Here is a 23,826-nt window from a genome sequence, read left to right as displayed (position 1 = left end):
TTAAAAAATAATTGCATATTAAATCGCAATATTGGTAAAAAAAAATCGCAATTAGATCATTTTCCAAAATCGTTCAGCCCTAATTAGGATATAATGCTAAAGGTGAGGTACTCACCTTCATATTTCTTCATTAAATAACTTGCAAAGTAATTTGAAAACCTCGCGAGACGTTAATTCACAAACAGCGTGAGTGAATCACCACTCGTGCGCGCTCTCTTTTTCTCTCAAAATACGCAAATGGCTTAAAATCACCACATCGCGTCTGTCTATAAGCGAGCTGCACGCTGCACAGTTGACACAGGAATTGTCACTTGCACAATTGAGGCAGTGTCACATCGTCACTGAAGTTTATAAATTGCATTACTTTTTAATTCTTGCCCGTGTTTAACCATTCACCATTCTAAAAATCCTGTTTGGAGTATCACAATAAATAGTTATAAATGATAAAAAGAAGGCTTTAAAAAGATCGGTGATGGGTATCGGCAGATACTGCGATCGGTGATCAGTCTCAAAAATCCTGATCGGCGCACCCTTAGCTAGAACGTTAAAAAATGTTCAGTGTTAAGTAAATATTTTTAAATTGTTGTTTTGTACACGATTTTTTCTTTGAAAAGCATGACAAAACAATAAAAAGCACATTTTGGCTTTTTAATTTATGCAATGGTGAAAAAATTGGCAAAATGGGGGAAAAAACGTGTTCGGCCTTCGGCCCAGTGTTTCATTTTGTTCGGCTTCTGCCAAGAATTTTCATTTCGGTGCATCCCTAAAAATAATGGTAAAGCTGAATTTTCAGCAGCCATTACTCCAGTCTTCAGTGTCACGTGACCTTTCAGAAATCATTCTAATATGCTGATTTGCTGCTCAAGACACGTTTGTGAACAATGTTGAAAACAGCTGTGCTGCTTAATATTTTTTTGGAAACTGTGATACATTTCTTTCAGGGTTATTTGATGAATAGAAAATTCAAAAGAGACAAGCATTTAGTTAAATTAGAAATAATTTTTTAACATTAAAAATGTCTTTAGTGTTACTTTTGATCAATTTAATGTCCTTTTTGCATAATTTTTTTTTTTTTTTTATCTTACTGACCCCAACAATTTAAATCAGTCATCCTCAAATCTGGCTCGCGAGATCCACTTTCCTGCAGAGTTTAGCTCCAACCCTAATCAAACAACCCTCCCTGTGATTTTCTAATGATCCTGAAGACATTGATTAGCAACCTCCGGTGTGTTTGATTAGGGTTAGAGCTAAACTCTGCAGGAAAGTGGATGTCGCGAGCCAGATTTGAGGATCAATGATTTAAATGATAGTGTGAGATTTTCTTTGATTTATTACTTTAAAATTTTTTAAATCTCTAAAAGTTGTTTAATGTAATTGTGAAGTAGCAAGTAATGGTGTGTAACAAATTATCGATTATAGGTACAATAACAAGACGTACAGGATTGATGACATTGCCTGGGATCATACACCCAACAACACATTTAAGAAGGGAGATACAGAGATCTCATTCAAGAACTACTTCAAAACGGTAACTTAACGATACAGGTAATTATTTTGACACTAGTTGCAGAATTTTACTGTCACACTCAATTTATTTGCCTCCTCTCCAGCAATATGGTCTGGACATAACAGATGGCAACCAGGCTCTTCTGGTTAGTCACGTGAAGAGACTGGGGCCATCAGGTCGGCCTCCACCGGGACCTGCCATGCTCGTCCCAGAGTTCTGCTACCTCACAGGTAAGTCCTTTTTGAAGATTCATTAAAATGGCTTGAAGAGCGTTGTTTTCTTTCATGTTATGTGTTCTGACTATTTCTATTGAATAAGAAGCTGGGGTGGGTCATATTGAAGGACTCATTCTTTTTTCATATATAGACATTATTCTGTAGTTTAGAATAACTGAAGACACTGACAAACCATATATAGTAAGTCATAGCAGGTGAAAATCAGTATGTGAAATTAGTATGTATGAATTCACTGTGTTCATAAAACAGCAAATGGAAAGTACCTGGATGACCTGCTACTACTTCTGAGATTCTGAATTGCCAGTGCTTTACTATCCCATTAGGCCATGGGAGTGAAATTTGTTCTCTGTTTAATTTTACTACCTAATCAGTGTGATCGAAGATATAGCTCATGATTTGCAAGTTGATGGCCAGTGGTATATGTAGTTTTTTCAGCCTCTGAATATACTAGCATATAGATGAGATTTAAGCTAATAGACATAGCTAATAGAGTATGTGGAGTAAATATGGAGTAAAATGAGTTAATGTTTTTTGTCTTCAGTTGTAAAGAACTCTGATGTGCATGCATTTGTTTCCTGTGAAGGTCTGACAGATAAGATGCGTGCTGATTTCAACATCATGAAGGATCTTGCCTCACACACAAGGCTGAGTCCTGAACAGAGAGAGGGCAGAATTAACCGCTTAATCTCCAACATCAACAGGTATAGATTCTACATGAGCCCTATTGATGTATTGTTTAAATTTGGTGTTAATATATCTTATCAACTCTCACATCCACTCTACTTCCCTTTAGAAATGCAGACGTGCAGAATGAACTGACTACTTGGGGTCTGAGCTTTGAGAATCGACTGCTGAGTCTGAATGGAAGAGTTCTGCCCTCCGAGAGGATCATCCAGGGAGGCAGAGCGGTAAGAGAGATGACTTCACATCCCAGCAGCCATTCATAATGTAACAGGCTTGTTAATTTTCATTTTCATCCCTTAGTATGAGTATAACCCATGGACAGCAGACTGGGCTAAAGAGATGAGAGGTCTTCCTCTGATTAGCTGCATGTCTCTGGACAACTGGTTGATGTTCTACACGCGGCGAAATGCGGACGTTGCCCAATCTCTGCTTCAAACTCTCAACAAAGTGTCTGGGCCCATGGGTATCCGCATGCAGAGGGCCATCATGTGAGTTGTGTGACATCTTGATTGTTAAAAACTTTGCATTTCATTTTCATGTTAGTAATTATTCCTGGCCAAGCAGGATTGAGTATGAGGATCGTCAAGAATCTCTCCTGAGAGCCCTGCAACAAAACGTAGCACGTGAAACACAGATGGTGAGTCTGGCAATCACATGCATGTACGATTTGCATGTCCAGAGCTTTTGTTTCAAACTGCTGTTGTGCCTGTCATAGGTGGTGGTGATCCTGCCTACCAATCGAAAGGACAAGTATGACTGTGTGAAGAAGTACCTGTGTGTGGACTGCCCTACTCCTAGTCAGTGTGTGGTGTCTCGCACCATCAGCAAACCTCAAGCGCTTATGACTGTGGCCACCAAGATTGCTTTGCAGATGAACTTCAAAATGGGAGGAGAGCTGTGGAGTGTAGAAATCCCAGTAAGACTCAAATTATAGCTGTTCTGCTGGCTTTTGCCAAGTGTCAGATTTCACAATGAATCTTTGTTTTTCAGCTCCGGCAGCTGATGATTGTGGGCATAGACTGTTACCACGATACTGCTGCTGGGAAGAGATCTATCGGAGCACTGGTGGCCAGTCTGAACCAGGGCATGTCCAGGTAATATAATAATTAGAAAATGGCACTGTTTAACCAGATACATTTAAAGTTTGTGCTCAGTATTATGTTGGACTGGTTGAGCAATAAAACAAAAAAGTTATTGTCATGAATAGTACTACAGTTAATAGACTACAGTTAATAAATAGTAATATTTTAGAGACTCAGATTGTGTGATTGGCCATAATTGTTGTATAATGTCGCTTTTGTCACCTTTTTAGGTGGTTCTCCAAGTGTGTCTTGCAGAACCGTGGTCAGGAGATCATTGATGCACTAAAAGGGTCATTGCAAGGTGTGAAATGTTGAAAAATTCTCATATTTGGGTTATTGATCACCTTGTTACTTTACCTTTTCCTACAAGAGGTTGCCAGACACATTAAACGTCATCGCACCGAATAGGGAAAACGAATTTACTCACTAGAGCGCTTTAAAGTCACCATGAAATCAAAATTTAAAATTCATATTTTTTAATGGAATACTGTAGTGTTTATTATAAATAATTTATCCGTGCACTTCATTATTTTTTTTTAATTCATGTGCCCTCGTAATCTTTAATCAAAAACGTTAACCTCCCCTCCCGCTTGGATATTACGACAACATTACTCTTAGGACATCGCAAACTAATTTTTTTCATGAATATGACTTAACCTGATGTAGGACGCGCTCAGTCATTCAGGCAGTGGCTCTCTCTCGCGCGCGCGTGCACACTGTTTAGGCATGTTTTGTGCTGTTGATCGTCGTCGTCATCCTTAATAAATAAAATATTTATTCATGCTTGGGTGTCGGCTGTGAATCCAGTGGAGAGAAATCCCCCACCACTAACTGCAAACTGGCATTCAGATCTGCCTCCATTTTGTTAGCAACGCCGCAGCTTCCAACGATTCAATCAATTCCTGAAGGATGAAATCAAGTCCCGCCCTCTCATTTCAGATGCTGTTTCACTCGGATATACGTCACAGTAGAGAAGAAAAGACAATCGCAACTTCCGTTTCATGCCGACTTTAACAACTTTCCAGCTTGTAGCTTTTAAATAAACATTGAAAAAGGTGCTGGAAGCTAAATAGTGGTTAATTTATAATAGCTTAAGTAATAGTCTAACTTTAGCTTTTTACTTTTGGCTATTATATTTAGGCTTCAGAATACACAAGTTGTGTTAATTTGTAATCAAGATAATCTTTTAGATTATCTATTATAAATTGCGTTAAAATAAATGTATTTTGGTCACATCTTCTTTTCTGCAATAATCCAAAAGCCATTGAAAAAATCTTTTGGGGTTTTTTTTCTTTTGAGGGAACTATGGTGACGCTAACCGAGTGGCATACAAAATTATGTCTTTACCGCAGCACTGTATACTGAAGCTGTTTGTCTTTTCAGCTGCTCTGAAGGCCTATCTGAAGTACAACAATTCTCTGCCCTCCCGGATCATTGTGTACCGAGATGGAGTTGGAGACGGCATGCTGCGGAGCGTGGTGGACTACGAAGTCCCTCAGATCATGCAGTCCATCAAGACCATGGGGCAAGATTACGAGTGAGCCACACTTCATGTTGACATATTTACACTTTGGGGATGTTGAATTCCCTTGGTTGCAATCATGTTTACATTTTTCATACAGGCCCAAGCTGTCAGTAGTGGTGGTGAAAAAGCGAATCAGCTCCAGATTCTTTGCCCGGATTGATGGCAAAATTGCCAACCCTCCTCCGGGGACAGTCATTGACACTGAAGTCACTCGTCCAGAATGGTGCGTATAGTCATTACGCCTGGTCTCTATTCATAAATCACATGGTCTGGGTGGGACCTTAAGAAGTCTTAAAGTGTCTTGCATTCAGTTTTTTCAAATTTAAGATCATAAAAGGTCTTATATGGAATAACAATAGTCTTGAATATCATTTTAAGTCTTAATCTGGGGACAGAAAAACCAGGATCAAGATACAGCCTAATGTGATGATTAAACTAAAAGGCTATGATTTTAAATATGTTTCAAAGTAAAAATGCAGTTTGCAAAAAATGTAGTCCCAGTGTGTTTTGGGCGTATTTAAAATTTTACTCTTATGCATAAAATCTTTTTTTCTGGTTAGTATTGGTATTTTGGTTGCACAAATTGTATCTTGCCACTTAATTCAATATAACTTGTGTAGCTTCTCTCTGGGCAGCACTGTCACGGGAAGGAAAGATTTAAGTACATTATTTAACACGTTCAATATATAGATTTTACTGATGTCTACACTGCACAGACCATTTTTTTGCATTTATTTAAATGCATCGTTTAAGTAAAATCCAATATCAATCAACCTCTAATTCGCATGTATTGATATACTGGTACAGAAATCAATTTCAATAAATATGCATATATTAAGTAATAAATATCTTGAGGTTTTAAAAAGTCTTACATTTGATTTTAAAAACCCAACAGATACCTTAATATTAGCTATTTTTTATTTGTCAAATAATGCAAACTGCTCACATTTATTCAGTACTAAATCTGCTTTCACTCAGGTACGATTTCTTCATAGTGAGTCAGGCTGTGCGCTTTGGTTGCGTCGCACCTACTCACTACAACGTGGTGTTTGACAACAGCGGCCTCAAACCAGATCACATGCAGAGACTCACCTACAAACTCTGCCACATGTACTACAACTGGCAGGTAATAACCAATGTAGATCACTACATCAGTATCACAATACTGTTAATAGTCTATAATAATATGTCATCTCACATATTCTTTGTGGTTCTTCTTTTTTATCTTAAGGGTATCGTCCGAGTGCCAGCACCATGTCAGTACGCCCACAAACTGGCCTTCCTGGTTGGTCAGAGCATTCACAAGGAGCCCAACATGAACCTGGATGACTTCTTGTACTACCTGTAACCTGCATTGCAGTGATAAGATGCAGGGTCTCAGAAGAATGATAGGGCCATTTTTATTAGTTTCTTTTCCAAGTCGATTGAGTTGTGGCGAAAAAGTACACTGTCAGAAGAATCTTTGTTTATATTTCTAGGTATAGTGCTTTCAGAGAGAAGCAGGTACAAAGTTGTTTTCTGTTTGTAATGGTAAATGCATATGGTCCTATTTTTATTTCTCTGTTCTTGTTCTGGTGTCTTATAAAGATAAAGACCATGTATTTTTGTGTATAAATGGATGGTTCAAATTGCAGATTTCTTGGATTTTATGTTTAGAGGCCCTGATTGTTAATTGAATTAAGTAAACATTTATTTTCTGGTTTCCAGTATAAAAGATAAATGGTTATGTCTGATTAATACCTTCAGCGTTCACATACTATAACATATGCATGTATGGTTTTCATGTTTGTCACAAAATTAAATGTTGCTGCTCTGTTTATCACGTTGCAGTTCTGATACCTTCATTTTGTAAATTGAATTGTAGTGTTGATTATAGCATAAGACAAAAGAAAGGTAAGGAAACTTTACACAGATCAGAAATGTTGGAAAGAGCAGAAGCTTAGAAAGCTGTCATTTAGGATTGTATTTGAAGGGATAAATCAGGATTGAAGTGCATTGATGCGAGAAGAATAAAGCTCAAGTTTAACATGGCTTGGTTCTTAATTTGCCATAATTTAGTCCACAGCGAGAAGGATTTGAGAAAACTTTGGCATTATACGAGTTGATGTATGTAATACAAAACCTGAAAGATTATTTTGACATTGCGGACAACCCAGTTTACTTCGTTGTCACCGTCTTGTTTCATATATCGCTAATTAGTGAAAAAAAAGTCTTGGGAAATTTCACGAATAGCTGTTTATTAAATAGTAGCTAACTGCAGGTGACGCATGAAGGCTCAGAAAGCCTAATCTCCATTCAGTCACATTGCAATCTTATTGTTTATCTTAATGCAGACAATGACACATTCAAAGTAACCGCTTAAAACAATTGAAAGTGTTGTCCCGTGACATACAAGTTAATTATACCCGTGCAATTTATATAAAGGCTTACAGTAGACGGCAGCTTGGCGAACGAAAATGATTTTGATTGGTCCCTTCCGAAGAGCGCTGTAAAAAGTAACAGACATCACGTGATGCCGTCTTCTATGTGCTGCGTCGTCAGGACTAAAATTTACACTTGAATAATGACAATGAGAATCGTAATATCCATTTAATCGAAACACATAGCAAACAGTAAAGAGATATAGAAAAATAAAATAACCTGACAACGCCATGCTGTTTCTATGGTTACTACCGCACCGTTTCGTATAGCTGCGCGCACGGTTTTCAAAGAGAAGAGAGCAGTCAGCTGGCGATAGCACGGATGGCAACCAAACAGACACACAACGCTTCATAACTGGATGCCTCTTTGAACGTAAACACCGTATTTATAAGCTTTTATCGATAAGTTACGAACCCCAAAGGTGAATTAATGTACTTTCTCCGACATACATTAGTTTGTCGCGGTCTGGTCAGGACTTGCAATGGACTTTAACGCGCACGGACCGCAAGGGACGTGTACAATCAACAGAAGATAATCGACATTTCAACGACATTGTTATGAGGGACCGACTGGCTGATTTGAATGGGGCAAGTGATTGATTAATAATAAACCAATTAGACTAATTGTTAACATTGGCAATAATATATGGATATCAGTGTTTTTACTTACAGAAATACAATATTTTACATAAACTAACACACATTTGGCAGTAACGGTCTTTACTGGTTATGTCTAAGTTACTTCCCATGCTCATATCAGTGTAGTGGTCTTTCTCCATGCTTGATCAATTCTGAATGTGTATCTTTGTGGCTTGTTTTAGGGCAGGCAGAGTGCCAGTGAAGATGGGGGTGTCACTGTGTCCATGGAAAGAGATGGCTTCATGCAGGATTTTTTCAGAAAGGTACAGTCATTCACCTGTATGAAAGGTGCCCCTCTTCTGTACACTATGTATTGGTGATGGACCGTCCATAGGAATGCATTAAAATGCAGTAAAATTCTGACCGAATAATTTTATTATGAAAATCTGATAATTATTTTCATGTGTGTTCATTACCAATAATTGGCTGATATTGTAAATCTACAAGTGTTATTTGTATACTCTTATTGGCTTTTATTTTTATATTTTCAATTTTTATACAGTATATACATTTTATATATAACTGTAGTTTTAGTAATTGATTTGCTTTTATTAACTTTATATTTATTTCAGTTTTTGTTTTAGGATTTTTAGTAACCTACTTTAACTTGTTTTGTTTTAGTTGGCTGCCAGGTAATATTTTGTGTGATATTTGTGTTTCAGTTTATTTAAACTTTATTCCAGTTTAACATTTTTTAGTTTTTGTTGACAGTATCACTGAAATCAGCACTTTTTAAATGAATGCATAATTTAATTTAAATAATTAATTGAAAAATAATAATAATAATCTTAAATTGTACCACTGATATTAGGCATCACAACATTATAATGTAAAGAGAAATTTCATAACAAAACATGTTGTAACATGCATCCCTAGTAGTTCATGTCTAGAAGCACACTGAAGTAAAACTATTGAACTTCGCTTTTCTTTATTTCAGGTGGAGGAGGTCAGAGGTGTCATTGCCAAGATCTCCTCCCTAGTGAATGAGGTGAAGAAAAAACATAGTGTGATTCTTTCAGCCCCAAACCCTGATGAGAGTAAGTCACCCTTACTCAAAGACTGTGAAATCTGAGCAAAGTGACAAGGTGGTGCAGGTTAGCAGGTTGAAGTGGTTTATGAACTATCACCATTGAGCCCTTGAGCGAGGCACTTAACCCCAGGTTGCCCCATTAAGATATCCCTTTGTGTACTGTGAAAGACTTTCACACTGCTTAATGGATAGTTCATCCCAAAAATGAAATTTTTATAATTTTTTTACTCTGTCAAGATGTTCCAAGCCTGTATGAGTTTGTTTCTTTTGTCACAAAAGAAGATATTTTGAAGAATGTGGGTAACCAAACAGTTGATGTTAGCCATTGACTTTGACTGAAAAAAAAAATACTATGGAAGTCAATTGACTACCAGCAACTGTTTGATTAACAACATACTTCAAAATATCTTCATTGAGAAAGTGGGTTAAAATGACACCACAGCTAGTTTATACTGATTGTTATTTGAGTTGTAAATTTATCCAAATTACTCACTTCATTTTAGCTTTCAACCTCTTTGTTTTATTACGTAATGGATGTCATTCTCCTGTTGTCTTTGAGCGCACATTCAAACTTTCTGTCATTCATATCCACACACACACACACACAAAAAACTGATACACAGTTTAGACATGAACAAAGAAACGGTTTTATAACTCTCTGCCCAGCAGCACATAGCCTTATAACAGCACAAGACCATGGCCTTCCTCTGTCGGAAATATCACATCACATTACTCTATACGAGTACACCACTGGAGCAGCCAGGAAACTGCTTTAGGGAAAAAAAATTTCACATGCATTGTACACACACACACCGGCCAAAAACATTTGTAATATCTAGTCAGTGTTCATGAGGGATTGTGAATGGTGTCTACTCATATTGACTATATGTTCGTAAAATCATTAAAACTAATAGGGAAAAGAGACCTCTTAAAAGTTACCATAGGGAGTCAAGTTTGGGCATGCAAGGAATTGTAGTTTTCCCATCACATTCTTAATTTTCAGAGAGTATGTTGGGTTAGTTTTGCGGTTACTTGCAGGGCATGTGTAGAACATGCAGGCAGGAATGTGAGATTGAGATAAAGACATCAGTGAGGGTGTGACTGAGTGTTTCTGCAACAAACTCTATGTAATAATGGATGTGTATTATTTCTCCTTTTTAAGACTCAACAGAGCCATCTATAGTCACTTTTCTTCCAAATACCTGCCTTCATTTTATATTTTCACATATACCACCACAATATTTCTCCAACATGACACATCATAATGTAAAAGTGCTTTATAGGGGCACAGTTTTTCTGGAACGGTTATCTGTAAAAAAAAAAAAAACTCATATTTTGATAGCTGATGGTTTATTTGTAGTCTAGCATGTATTGGGTTGTATATCAAGTGAACATCAGGCCCTGAAATATCAGGAAGAAGCCTCTATGTAATTGAATCTTTTAAATAAATGATAATATTTATATACAATATAGTGCAATAGAAATATATTTACTGAAAGAAGTCTCTTACGCTCACTAAGGCTGAATTTATTTGATCAAAAATACAGTAAAAACAGTCATATTGTGAAAAGTTTTTTTTTTAAGAAACATAATTGTGATGTAAATACTCTAGCCTCATTACTCCAGTCTTCAGTGTCACATGATCCTTCAGAAATCATTCTAATATGCTGATTTGCTGTTCAAGAAACATTTCTTTGTAAAATGAATGTTTAAAACAGTTGTGCTGCTTAATATGTTTTGGAAAATGTAATATAGCCTATTTTTTCAGGACTTTTTGATGAATAGACAGTTCAAAAGAACAACGTTTAATTGAAATCTTTTGTAACATGAATGTCTTTACTATCACTTTTTTTGCCAGTTTAATGCATCCTTGCTGAATAATATTATTAATTTCTCTTATTCTAAAATATGCCTTTGCTTTCAGGGACAAAAGAAGAGCTGGAACAACTCACAGTGGAAATCAAGAAACATGCCAACTTTGTCCGGACCAGCCTCAAATGTGAGTTGGATGTTCTGCTTCTGTCTGTTGATGAAAGTGAAGATAAGAGCACCAATGCACTTGGAAAAGGAAATTAAATAAGTTCCCATCTATTTTTCTCCTTAGCAATGCAACAGAATCTACCTCCAGATGAACAGATGAATCAAGCCTCAGTGGATGCACGCATTCAGAAAACACAGGTGTGAAATCTTTATCTCTTCTTTTTCATCCAACTATCCAATATGATCATTTTAATCCCAAATTGATTTATTGCTCTTATTGTATCTTTTTTTAGTACACTAACTTGTCACGCAAGTTTGTGGAGGTCATGACGCAATATAATGAAGCCCAAATGTCCTTCAGAGAGAAAAGCAAAAGCAGGATTCAGAGACAGCTGGAGATCAGTAAGTCACACATGTTAATCTTTATACATTCACAAGCACATATGTACATATGATACCTTAAAACTAGCCCTGTAAGCTAGACTTGTTAAAATTTCCAAAGGGTGCCGTGACTAAAAAAAGGTTGGGAAACACTGAGCTAGACCATTAACAGCTGACAAATTTCTACCCTAAAAGGATACATTTATTTTTGTTTAAAAGGATTGTGCATATATATTAATAAAAACCCCACTTACTGTCTCTGAGAACTATTTTTGCTAGGGATGAATGATATACAGTTGTGCTCATAAGTTTACATACCCCTTGCAGAATGTGCAAAATGTTAATAATTGAAACAAAGTAAGAGGGATCATAAAAATTGCATGTTATTTTTTATTTAGTACTGTCCTGAATAAGCTATCTCACACAACAGATGTTTACATATACTCCACAAGACAAAATAATAGCTGAATTTATAAAAATTACCTAATTCAAAAGTTTACATACCCTTGAATCTTAATACTGTGTGTTGTTTCCTGGACGACTGTTTTTATATTTTATGATAGTTGTTCATGAGTCCCTTGTTGGTCCTGAGCAGTTCGGCATTTTTAGGAGGCATATTTTTTCATTTAGTACTGGACTTCAGAAGCTACATAAATACTTACATGTTTCCCAGAAGACAAAATAAGTACAATTGACCCTGATCATCTAATTTAAAAAGTTTACACCCCCGCCTCTTAATGCATTGTGTGGCCTTCTTTGAGCATCAGTACATGTTTTCACTTTTTGTAATAGTTATGCATGATGAGTCCCTCAGTTGTCCTCAGTGTTAAAAGATGGATTTCAAAATCATACAGTCAATGTTGTAAAGGGTTCAAATATGCAAGATGCTGGAAAACCAAAGAATGTGCAGGAGCTGGAGGATTTTTCTGAAGAACAGCAGGCAGTTGAACTGCTCAGGACAAACAAGGGACACATGAACAACTATCCCAAAATATAAAAACAGTCATGGATCTGCTTTCAAAAGTGTATAAAAAAATATATTGTTCCAGATCCAATGATTGCCATTTTTGGGGTGATTTCTGTACCTTCTTTTAGTACATATGAAAGACTTGCAAAGAGATTGATTTTTCAGAGGTAGAAACTTGACATTGTTCCAACATTTGATGTGTTGCTGAGTGAACTAGCGGGCATTATTCATATTGAGAAGTTACGATTTATTAACAATGATAAGCTAGATATATTTTGGAAAATATGGAAGCCTGTATTAGATCACTTAGGAATGTGATAACTTTACTTATTTACGCTGGTTTTTATACTGCATTATACCTTTGTAACTCTTAAATTTATTTACCTAAATATTATTATCTTGCTATTGTAGTATTTTTGTATTTACTTATTTATTTTTTATATATATATATTTTTTCCCTCACACCCTGCTGATGTTGTCGCTGTGATCTGTTTGGAACTCCTTTATTTGTAAAAAGATGTTTATTTGTAACTACTAGTATACCGTACTATCGTTTTCTTTTTGGACCTTTGTTCTGGAAAACAAATGTCATATTAAAAAAGTAAATAAAGTAAAAAAAAACAACAAAATAAAATAAAAAACACCCGTGGATCATCCAGGAAATGACACATAGTATTAAGATTTAAGGGTATATAAACTTTTGAATGGGGTCATTTTTATAAATTCAGTTATTATTTTGTCTTGTGGAGTATATGTAAACATCTGTTGTGTGAAATAGCTTATTCAGGAAAGTACTAAATAAAATAAAAAAGCATGCAATTTTCATGATCCCTCTTATTTCGTTTCAATTATTAACATTTTGCACATTCTGCAAGGGGTATGTAAACTTATGAGCACAACTGTATTAGTACCAAATCAGTTCTCAGGCCAATATTAGAGATTTTAAAAATGTCCCAGGTTGATATTGGACATATATTAGCTAAAATTGGATATTTAATTGTGCAGCTTATTTCCTCTTTTTCATATTTAGATTACCTTGCCCGTCATTCACTGCTTACTTAAAATTAAATGTCAAAAACACTAATTTATAATTTAATAGTTTATCATTTATTAACACTATTAAATGTAATTTCATAATAAATATAAATTTTTCATTGTTAAATTGTTCAATAAGGACAAAAATATTGCCTAATCATTTTTGTCCACTTCCCCTCTTTTCACCTGACATGCTGCATTTGAAATTTATTTTGAGTAACTTGTGGTCAGACATGTAGTGCAGACCTCTGAGTAGAGTATGTGTGTGTGTGCGTGCGCGTGTGTGTGTGTGTGTGTGTGTGTGTGTGTGTGAAGTAGTCCCAGTGTGAGAGGATTAATGAGGTACTTTCTGTGCTTTACACATGAAACTGAGCGGGTTGTCACCTGAGACTCTAAGGCAAAGTGTTACCTGGGCAACAGGGCTCCAGAGATCCTGCTTTACCTCTCTGCACAGTAGGCAAGGAGCAGAATGTCATGTGATAGGATAATGAGTCATCAGTCATGTGACTGATGGGATTTGCATAAAGACCCAGTTACCTCAACTTTGCATTTGAAACCAATTTCCATTCAAAGTTGTGTGATTTGTTAGGAAACATTTGTTGAAACTTTATTTCAATGATGTGTATTTTATATACGTGATGTATGATTATATATTGTATGTGTATGGTATGATTTTTCCTGGTTATAAGTATGAATTTAAGTGCTGGTCATTGCTCAGGGGTCATATTATATGAGTGTGTGTGTGTATTTTTCCAGCGGCCTTTACATTGATGGTTTCAGCCATTGTAATGTTCTTTCTCATTTTCCCAGCTGAATCAATATGGTCCCCAAGGCGTACTTAACATGACCACACACACACACTTACAAGCACACGGTACACACACATACACTGTTCCATGACACAAAGCCAAACAATTATACAAATGGACTAGCCTATTAGCAATTGCTGGTCATCATTTCATGTTTACCCTTGACAAATTCACACACACGCGGCCATTTATCACACAAATAATGACCTAAACAGGATTGGCCAGTTTGTGAGAAGAGTGTTTCACTAATCTATTACACTCTGAATCTTGTAGCTGGAAGAATAACAACTAATGAGGAATTGGAAGAGATGCTGGAGACTGGAAACCCTTCTATTTTCACCTCCGATGTGAGTTTGCTTCGTGAAATGACTCTTTCCAGGCTTACTGGATGTTGAAGGAGGAAATATTAAAATACTGCAGCTCTCATCCAGAGCCAGCTTTCTTTGGCTTCTCAGTTTTCTGTTAATGTGGCATGACATGAGAGCAGAACAATTTTCAACAATTAGCACCCTCTGCTGGCTGTTTCTTTGCACTTTCTATAAGTATCTGTTTAAACTTTAAAGGGATGGCTCAGCCTCAGATAAAAATAATAATTCTGTTGTTAGCATTTACCCCCATGTCCTCTCATATTTATAACATGGAGTACACAGTGATAAATTTGAATATGCAATTTCACTTCAAAGTTTGGGGTCTATAAGATTTTTGAAAGAAGTTCCTTCTCCTCAAGGCTGCATATATTTGATCAAAATGGTAGGGTACAAAATGGAGACTTTAAAAAGGACACCAAAAAGTATCATTTAGTGGTCGATATGATTCTCTAAAGACTAAAGTGGTCAACATGACTTCCCATTTTTTGTAATTAAATGAAATACAGTTCTTTGCTGTTTCTCCTTTAGTGTTTTTTAGAAGAAAGAAAGTGCTTCAGGTTTTTAAAAACATGGGAAGAAGCACATGACAAAACTGTCTCATTTTGGGTGATCTGTTCCTTTGTTTTATGCTGTGTTGTCACTGTTTTTAAGTTTCTAGTGTCTACTAAAAGATTTCCTGTGTTTTCAGATCATCTCTGACTCTCAGATAACTCGTCAGGCCCTTAATGAGATCGAGTCTAGACATAAAGACATCTTGCGGCTGGAGTCCAGCATTAAAGAGCTTCATGACATGTTTGTGGACATGGCCATGCTTGTTGAGACCCAGGTGCAGTATACAGTAGTCAGTGATAGTTTGTTCACTTATTAGTTAACCTATACAGCATTAATTCATGAACTCACTTCTGTATGTTGTACAGGGGGAGATGATTGACAACATTGAAAAGAATGTAAACAATGCAGTAGAGTACGTCGGCCAAGCTAAAGTGGAGACCAAGAAAGCTGTGAGGTACCAGACGCAGGCACGCAGGGTAAGAGGAAAACCATACAGATGTTTTAGAAGCCACAATATAATACTGCTTCCAATAGGAATATGTAATTAGGCTGTGTTGGTTTTGTTCATTAACTCTTTAGCTTTTTTTTTTTCTTTCTTTTTTTTGTAATTAAGCGGAAAATTACTAGAATAAATGCCTCAAAAGGAGGCTCAATATTGTGCTCTGTTAAATGTTTTAGATTATGACTGACCATAATCTGTCACTAATTTATGCTAACCCGCCACTAACCATAGAGGGCTTTCTATACATCAGATGTTTCAATTGATGCTTCAGAAATAATACAGGCCTTAATTAAATGAATATAAATTTTATGAACACATTCAGCTTTATCCTTTCACAATATGTGCTACAAGCTAAAGAATATTCTACAGAATTTTAAAATGCAATCATTGTAACACCTGCTTTTTGTCTTGTACAGAAACACATTATTCTTGCTCTTATTGTTTTGGTGGTGCTCACTGTGGTCGCACTCATTGTTGGCTTATCTGTGGGCCTGTCTGTTAAAACCAATACTAACTCCGCCTCCTCCAGCTCTAATGCAGCCAATCCTTCCTAAGCATGGTTTCCAAGGTAAACCCCAGTGCCCAATCACTAACTATTTCATCTACTATCACTTTGTCTCTAATTTAACCTAGTTTGAATATGGTGACAGCTTTTTAGGAGAAATTATTTTAATGGGTTCAAAGAAAGATTCACGTATATTCTAATCAATACCAGTTAATTTGCTTATAACCAGTGATGCAAATGTTTTTCCTAACACACAAAAAAAACAAAGGTAAATTTACATTTAGTAATTCATTTCATACATAGTGGATCTTCCTCTGTTGTTTTTTTTAATCTGTCTGTCATAGAAATTGGTCTGTGTTGCCATTTGTGGAGCCGTGTGCAGCATCATTCTTCTCATCATCATCCTCATTGGAGTGTACAGCGATTAGTCACCTAGAGCAAAACTTTATTCCCTTTAACATTACTGTGCCTTTGAGAAAAAAAAAAAAAAGAGAATAATTAGTGTTTTTGTTTTGACTGAAATGTAAAATGTCCTGCTGCATACAATAACTCAAAAACTGCTCTTCAATTTATTACCGGTGAATTGTGTAGAAGATGGCACAGATTTATGGTCGAAGACTTTCCTTTTTGACATTGCTTTGCCACTTCACTACAGCAACCAGAGGTAATTTTCCGTCTTTTTATTTATTTAATGCTGGTGAATACATTTTGCACAATTGAGTAATGTTTTGTAATAATACAATATGTAACATTGGGTACTTCATGCCTTGGGAGATCCGACTGACATTGTGGAGTTAAATAAAATCCAGCAAAGTGCACTCAAGATATATTTTATAAACAAAAAATTATGTTTGTATTCAAGAGTCACAAGTTCATTTCAGCTTTTACACAATGGTTTGACAGTGTTTGATATGACAGCTGGCTCCACACAATATGATGTCAGATCTGTGAACAATGTTACAAAACATCTTTTTGTCACTTAATGTTGATCCTTTTTGTATCTTACATATGACTGTCTTACAGGAAGGTAACCATACAGTCAAATGCTCACAAAGTGTATTGTAAAATAAATGTGAGTTGCTCACTGCTCAAAGCTGTCATACTGTCTCTTTTTGTTATTGGTGAATGTTTATCACATATAATAGTGTTCAAATGTTTGTACAGAGAGAGACAGAAAGAAAGAGGTAGAAATTAATACTTTAAGGAAGGATGCATTAAATTGATTGAAAGTGGCAGTACATACATATATATATATATATATACATACATACATACATACACACACATATATATATATTACATTGTTGCAAAAAATGAAGAAAAAAAAAAATCTATTTCAAATAAATGCTAAACTTTCTATTCATCAAATAATCCTGAACAAAATGTATCACAGTTTCAACAAAAATGTTAAGCAACAAAACTATTCAACATTGATAGTAAGAAATTGGTTCTTGAGCAGCGAATCAGCATATTACAATGTATTTTTTTTTACATTATCTTTTTGTACTATGGTATACGCAAAATATCCAAAAACCACTGTCCAGCAAGTCAACAATCCACCCTGTGTTGATGATGACATCACCGTTACCATGAGAACCTCAGTATGTGTGACTAAGCTGAAGCAGGTGAGTACATTGATGCTCATGGGATTTTACCCTGGACAGCAGCTGTGAAAATCTCCCTCAAACACACTCACACATTATTTAGACAGTCTGGATACTGTCTGTGAAATCCATATGCACTTACACTGTATGATGAGAGCCGAATAAATGCCTCTGGTGACATGACACTTTTAGGACATCCTATCTCTGCTATTGAGTTGTGAGTGAGTGGGCAGAAGCACAGACATTATGTAACTGAAATGTTCCTGCCTCAGAGACAGTAAGAGAGCATCCACACACACATGAGAGAGAGAGCCAGTGAGAAATAAATAAATTAAAATCTCACCTGACCTGGTTAGGGTGAGTGAATAAAGAGATGAAGCTGAAAGGGGAGACAGTGATTGTTTGTAACGGTGATGAGACAGTCAGTGCTTTTCTCTCATTCTGTGTGTGAGTCATTGTTTGGCTGAGCAGCAGCGTACTGGAAACCACAGAGAAGGACAACAAGAAAACGTGAGTGCACGCATAGGTATGAATGAGGATTTGCATTTTTTAACTTTTTTTTTGAGAGGTGGTTTTCAATTGAATCCAAAATTGACCAGATTATTGAAGTTTTAATTTAAGTTTCCTGCATACTACGGCACATGACCTGTGGAAAGTATAGCCTATATGGCCACGAATTAAGAATTCGTTCCCTCGTTTTAGTAAACCGTGGCCACGTTTTACTAAAACGAGGAAACGAATAAATAAGTCATAGGGACGAATTGTTCATTTGTGGCCACGATAAATATATTTTTGTGCCGGTCTTCGACCGCAGTAAAGATAGTTTGCGGTTTAATATTCAGATTTATTTTGGCTATAAATATGCAGTGCGCTGTCATAGACATGCAAATAATACCAAATTCTCCATGATTTGTGAATTCAGGTGACGCTGTCCTTCGGGCCGAAATCGGGTTGAAAAAAAAACCCACCTGAATTCACAAATCATGGAGAATGATATTCGGTATTATTTTCATGTCTATGACAGCGCACTGCGTATTTATAGCCAAAAGAAATCTGAATATCAAACCGCAAACTATCTTTACTGCGGTGGGGCACCGTACGTTCACCGTACGCCAGATTCGTAAAAAAAATACTAAAATTTCTTCTGGAATAAATCCAAAATTGACCAGATTATTGAAGTTTTAATTTAAGTTTCCTGCATACTACGGCACATGACCTGTGGAAAGTATAGCCTATATGGCCACGAATTAAGAATTCGTTCCCTCGTTTTAGTAAACCGTGGCCACGTTTTACTAAAACGAGGAAACGAATAAATAAGTCATAGGGACGAATTGTTCATTTGTGGCCACGATAAATATATTTTTGTGCCGGTCTTCGACCGCAGTAAAGATAGTTTGCGGTTTAATATTCAGATTTATTTTGGCTATAAATATGCAGTGCGCTGTCATAGACATGCAAATAATACCAAATTCTCCATGATTTGTGAATTCAGGTGACGCTGTCCTTCGGGCCGAAATCGGGTTGAAAAAAACCCCCACCTGAATTCACAAATCATGGAGAATGATATTCGGTATTATTTTCATGTCTATGACAGCGCACTGCGTATTTATAGCCAAAAGAAATCTGAATATCAAACCGCAAACTATCTTTACTGCGGTGGGGCACCGTACGTTCTGTCACAATAAGGCCAGATTCGTAAAAAAAATACTAAAATTTCTTCTGGAATACACATGTACACGTTTAACTCTAGTTGACTTATTAATCTGACTAATTCTAACAACAAAAAATGATGAGCTGGTTGTTCGTTTGTAACATAGAGTTATTAGGCTACGTTAATGTTTTAGAGAACAGACAGACAGGGTTTGATGATAAATGTCACAAACTGAACAAAATAGTTTAAAATCATGAATTATTTGGAAGATTCAGAAGAAGAAACAGAAGAAAACATCAATAGCATGTAGCCTATGCTTTTACTGTGAAAAAGGACAGATGAAAAATTCACACAGTGTGTAGGCTAATTGATTTGCTGGTCCGTATATCAGTCAAAGAATACATTTAATTGTTAATGGATTACATTGTGTCACCTCAAGCTTAATTAAAAAAAGTAATTAAAATATTTTGGGATGCACATTAATGTTTAAAAGTTCTTGAGCTGCAAATCAGCATAAAAGAAAGATTTCAGAAGGATCGTGTGACACCGAAGACTGAAGTGATGACTGCTAAAAAATTCAGCTTTGCTATCACAGGAATAATTTACATTACAATATCATTAAAAAGTTATTTTAAATTGTAATAATATTTCACAATGTTACTATTGTACTGTATAATTGATCAAATAAATTCAGCTTTGTTGAGCAAGGCGTCTTTCAAGAACTTTCACTGGACAAAAATTAACTTTTGTCCAGTAGTGTATATATTACTTAAAAGTCTGACAATAACCATGTTGAATGTTATGGTTCTTTTAGGTATTAATATTCATGTGCTCACGGTTATGACATTGCAGTGTGTTTGTTAGTAAGATTTCATATCGATTTTTATACAAATAGGCCTATACCCACTTTTCAGTTTACTGTACAAAATCATGGTAACAGAGTTATCTATTTAAGACTGTCCTCTGCTAAAAACAAAAATAAAGTTTTAAAATGTAAACATTTCAAAAACGGAATAAAATATACGGAATAAAACATAGTTTTGTTTTTTTATGTTGTTAATACTTTTAGTTTTCAGTTCAGTGCAGTTTTCATCACGCATACAGAAATGTGCTCTCCCCTGTCAGTGTTAATTGTTTAATTAGTTTTGCTCTCAAACATGTTTGATTGCATAAAAAGGCACAAAAGTAACTCCGTATTTGGTGGAATGACCCTTGTGAAGCTCCAGCAGGTTTCTCTGTTTTGGCTCGGAGGGGATGGATTGTTCTACAGCTTTTGCCTCAGGCAGTGTCCTCAGTTTCCAATGGACTGCTATCGAGTGACTCTATTCATAGCCCTTGCCCTGTCCCAGGCAAGCCATGTGTCCTCTCAGCAGTACTACACCGCACATCTGCTCAGCTGCTTTCTTCCTCCATTATCATTTAGTCAGACTCATTTAAGATGCAGTGCTATCAGAGGAGATTATGTTCACCTCTGAGAGGGCATCTCCCGTTCCTCAAGCCGCTTTCTTCACAGCCATTTTCTGTACAGTAACAATATAATCCAGTGCCCGTTCTTATATAACTCCAGCGAAGTACAGATATTAATAATCCCACCGGGCCTGTGGCACGCTGGCTCTGTGACATCACCGTCAGCCACAGCGGAGTATGACTAGAGCAATGTGGGTAAACACGCTTAAGAGCAGGACATGGAGTGCTTTGCTGGAGTTCACAGAGAGCAGGGCTGCCAGTGTGTAGACTATTCATAGATTATGGGCCATGGTATGTACCACTTCTGCACACAGATGTGTGGATTAAGACATAATTGATTTGTAGATTACTGTCTGTGGGTTGATTTTTGTTGAGTATGTAATGTACACTAAATCTTAGAAGCTTCTAAGTGTATTTGTATTGTCTTTGGGTATTATGTTTGCGTTTATTATGTTTGCTTAGATTATTTGGGATTATTGGATTCATAACTGTAAAATATCGTCTATAGTTGCGTTTATAAGAATGATTTATGTTGTGCATGCAGGGGTCATATTAATGTTCATGCTTATGTGATATGGCTCAGAGCGTGTGTGTGTGTTTGTGTTTGACTGCACCAGGGGTCTGTGCATGATATCAGACGTCTGGGGGCGATTTGTATGCATGATGTAAACTGTGTTTGTATATGTATGTGTGTGCATTTTTGTTTCAACATCTACAAATGTCTTGATATATGATAAAATATTTTCATATCTACACTACTGTTAAAATGTTTGGGGTCAGTAAGATTTCTTAATGCTTTTTAAAGAAGTGTCTTATGTACACCAAGGCTGCATTTATTTGTTTATTTGTAAAAAAAAAAAAAAAAAAAAATCTAGTTTATTTATTCTTGTGGTGGCAAAGCTGAATTTTCAAGAAAGAACAGTATTTATTTTGAATAGAAATCTTTTGTAAAGTCTTTAGTATTTCATCAATTCTTAGTTTCTTATCCCCCAAAAAAAAAAAAAAAAAAAAATCTAGTTTATTTATTCTTGTGGTGGCAAAGCTGAATTTTCAAGAAAGAACAGTATTTATTTTGAATAGAAATCTTTTGTAATGTCTTTATTGTCACTTTTGTTCAATTTACTGAAAATTTTACCCTCAGGCCATCCAAGATGTAAATGAGATTGTTTCTTCATGGAATTTTTTTTCGAGAAATTTAGCCTCTGCAGTGAATGGGTGCCATCGGAATGAGAGTTCAAATAGCTGATAAAAACATCACAATAATCCACAAATAATCAACACGACTCCAGTCCATCAATTAATGTCTTGTGAAGTGAAAAGCTGCATGTTTGTAATAAATAAATCCATCATTAAGACGCTTTTAACTTTGAACCATTGCTTTCTCCATTGGTGAGCAAGAGATCTAATGCAAAGTTTCTCCAAATCTGTTCCAATGAAGAAACCCCACTTATCTACATCTTGGGTGGCCTGAGGGTAAAACATTTACATTTTGGGGTGAATAAAAGCACTTAAAAAAAAATAAATAATAATAATAATAGAATATTATAGAATAAAATTAAAACTAAATTAGTGCATGATTTTACTGGTGTACTTTGTCAAAATACTTGAAATTTACTTAACATGTTTTTTTTAATAGTAAACATTAGGAAACATAATTCAAAACTTCAAATAAAATTTTAAACAGATATAGAAAATCTTAAAAGATAAACAGCTTTGCTGTGCAGCAACAGCAGTTAAAGGGGTCATAAAAATAACATTATTTTGTGTATTTGGTGTAATGAAATGTTTATGCGGTTTAAGGTTAAAAAAACACATTATTTTCCACATACTGTACATTATTGTTTCTCCTCTATGCCCCGCCTTTCTGAAACGCATCGATTTTTACAAAGCTTATCAGTCTGAAAAGCGAGGTGTGCTCTGAGTGGCCAGCATAAAAAATCTAGTTTATTTATTCTTGTGGTGGCAAAGCTGAATTTTCAAGAAAGAACAGTATTTATTTTGAATAGAAATCTTTTGTAATGTCTTTATTGTCACTTTTGTTCAATTTACTGAAAATTTTACCCTCAGGCCATCCAAGATGTAAATGAGATTGTTTCTTCATGGAATTTTTTTTCGAGAAATTTAGCCTCTGCAGTGAATGGGTGCCATCGGAATGAGAGTTCAAATAGCTGATAAAAACATCACAATAATCCACAAATAATCAACACGACTCCAGTCCATCAATTAATGTCTTGTGAAGTGAAAAGCTGCATGTTTGTAATAAATAAATCCATCATTAAGACGCTTTTAACTTTGAACGCTTGCTTTCTCCATTGGTGAGCAAGAGATCTAATGCAAAGTTTCTCCAAATCTGTTCCAATGAAGAAACCCCACTTATCTACATCTTGGGTGGCCTGAGGGTAAAACATTTACATTTTGGGGTGAATAAAAGCACTTAAAAAAAAAATAATAATAATAATAATAGAATATTATAGAATAAAATTAAAACTAAATTAGTGCATGATTTTACTGGTGTACTTTGTCAAAATACTTGAAATTTACTTAACATGTTTTTTTTAATAGTAAACATTAGGAAACATAATTCAAAACTTCAAATAAAATTTTAAACAGATATAGAAAATCTTAAAAGATAAACAGCTTTGCTGTGCAGCAACAGCAGTTAAAGGGGTCATAAAAATAACATTATTTTGTGTATTTGGTGTAATGAAATGTTTATGCGGTTTAAGGTTAAAAAAACACATTATTTTCCACATACTGTACATTATTGTTTCTCCTCTATGCCCCGCCTTTCTGAAACGCATCGATTTTTACAAAGCTTATCAGTCTGAAAAGCGAGGTGTGCTCTGAGTGGCCAGCATTCCAGTGCGTTGTGATTGGCCGAA

At 35.7% G+C, this 23,826-nt stretch overlaps 2 protein-coding genes and 1 long non-coding RNA gene across 6 annotated transcripts in view; all 3 read left to right on the top strand.

Annotated features, from left to right (window-relative positions):
* The window catches only part of piwil1 (piwi-like RNA-mediated gene silencing 1), a 12,090-nt gene extending 5,031 nt beyond the window's left edge, over positions 1 to 7,059 (top strand). For both annotated transcript variants that reach the window (XM_016531818.1, XM_016531820.1), the window contains 13 exons: positions 1,420 to 1,528; positions 1,611 to 1,737; positions 2,327 to 2,444; positions 2,537 to 2,651; positions 2,728 to 2,915; positions 2,992 to 3,064; positions 3,143 to 3,343; positions 3,418 to 3,521; positions 3,740 to 3,810; positions 4,893 to 5,046; positions 5,132 to 5,257; positions 6,013 to 6,160; positions 6,266 to 7,059. In XM_016531818.1, coding sequence (XP_016387304.1) covers positions 1,420 to 1,528; positions 1,611 to 1,737; positions 2,327 to 2,444; positions 2,537 to 2,651; positions 2,728 to 2,915; positions 2,992 to 3,064; positions 3,143 to 3,343; positions 3,418 to 3,521; positions 3,740 to 3,810; positions 4,893 to 5,046; positions 5,132 to 5,257; positions 6,013 to 6,160; positions 6,266 to 6,382 — 1,651 coding nt within the window. In that variant the 3' untranslated portion in view covers positions 6,383 to 7,059. The remainder of the gene's footprint in view (positions 1 to 1,419; positions 1,529 to 1,610; positions 1,738 to 2,326; positions 2,445 to 2,536; positions 2,652 to 2,727; positions 2,916 to 2,991; positions 3,065 to 3,142; positions 3,344 to 3,417; positions 3,522 to 3,739; positions 3,811 to 4,892; positions 5,047 to 5,131; positions 5,258 to 6,012; positions 6,161 to 6,265) is intronic.
* Positions 7,060 to 7,196: 137 nt separating this feature from the next.
* On the top strand, positions 7,197 to 17,314 carry stx2b (syntaxin 2b). Of its 3 annotated transcripts, XM_016531816.1 has the most exons (12): positions 7,199 to 7,827; positions 7,910 to 8,042; positions 8,276 to 8,356; positions 9,031 to 9,130; positions 11,048 to 11,122; positions 11,228 to 11,301; positions 11,397 to 11,505; positions 14,569 to 14,642; positions 15,352 to 15,489; positions 15,581 to 15,691; positions 16,134 to 16,285; positions 16,567 to 16,648. In XM_016531816.1, exons 2-11 carry the CDS (start codon positions 8,013 to 8,015, stop codon positions 16,269 to 16,271), a joined length of 930 nt encoding a protein of 309 aa, XP_016387302.1. In that variant the 5' UTR covers positions 7,199 to 7,827; positions 7,910 to 8,012; the 3' UTR covers positions 16,272 to 16,285; positions 16,567 to 16,648. The 3 variants fall into 3 exon arrangements, with proteins under 3 accessions (XP_016387303.1, XP_016387302.1, XP_016387301.1); XM_016531815.1 differs by having other exon boundaries at positions 7,199 to 8,042; XM_016531817.1 differs by lacking the exon at positions 16,134 to 16,285 and having other exon boundaries at positions 7,197 to 8,042; positions 16,567 to 17,314.
* Positions 17,315 to 18,135: 821 nt separating this feature from the next.
* The window catches only part of LOC107723234 (uncharacterized), a 33,296-nt gene continuing 27,605 nt past the window's right edge, over positions 18,136 to 23,826 (top strand). The window contains exon 1 of the long non-coding RNA XR_001637900.1: positions 18,136 to 18,336. This is a non-coding gene — a long non-coding RNA (uncharacterized LOC107723234). The remainder of the gene's footprint in view (positions 18,337 to 23,826) is intronic.

Source organism: Sinocyclocheilus rhinocerous, unplaced genomic scaffold (genome assembly GCF_001515625.1).
Source record: "Sinocyclocheilus rhinocerous isolate Xijiao unplaced genomic scaffold, SAMN03320098_v1.1 scaffold2199, whole genome shotgun sequence".
Lineage (NCBI taxonomy): Eukaryota > Metazoa > Chordata > Actinopteri > Cypriniformes > Cyprinidae > Sinocyclocheilus > Sinocyclocheilus rhinocerous.
This window is presented reverse-complemented; position numbering and strand designations above follow the sequence as displayed.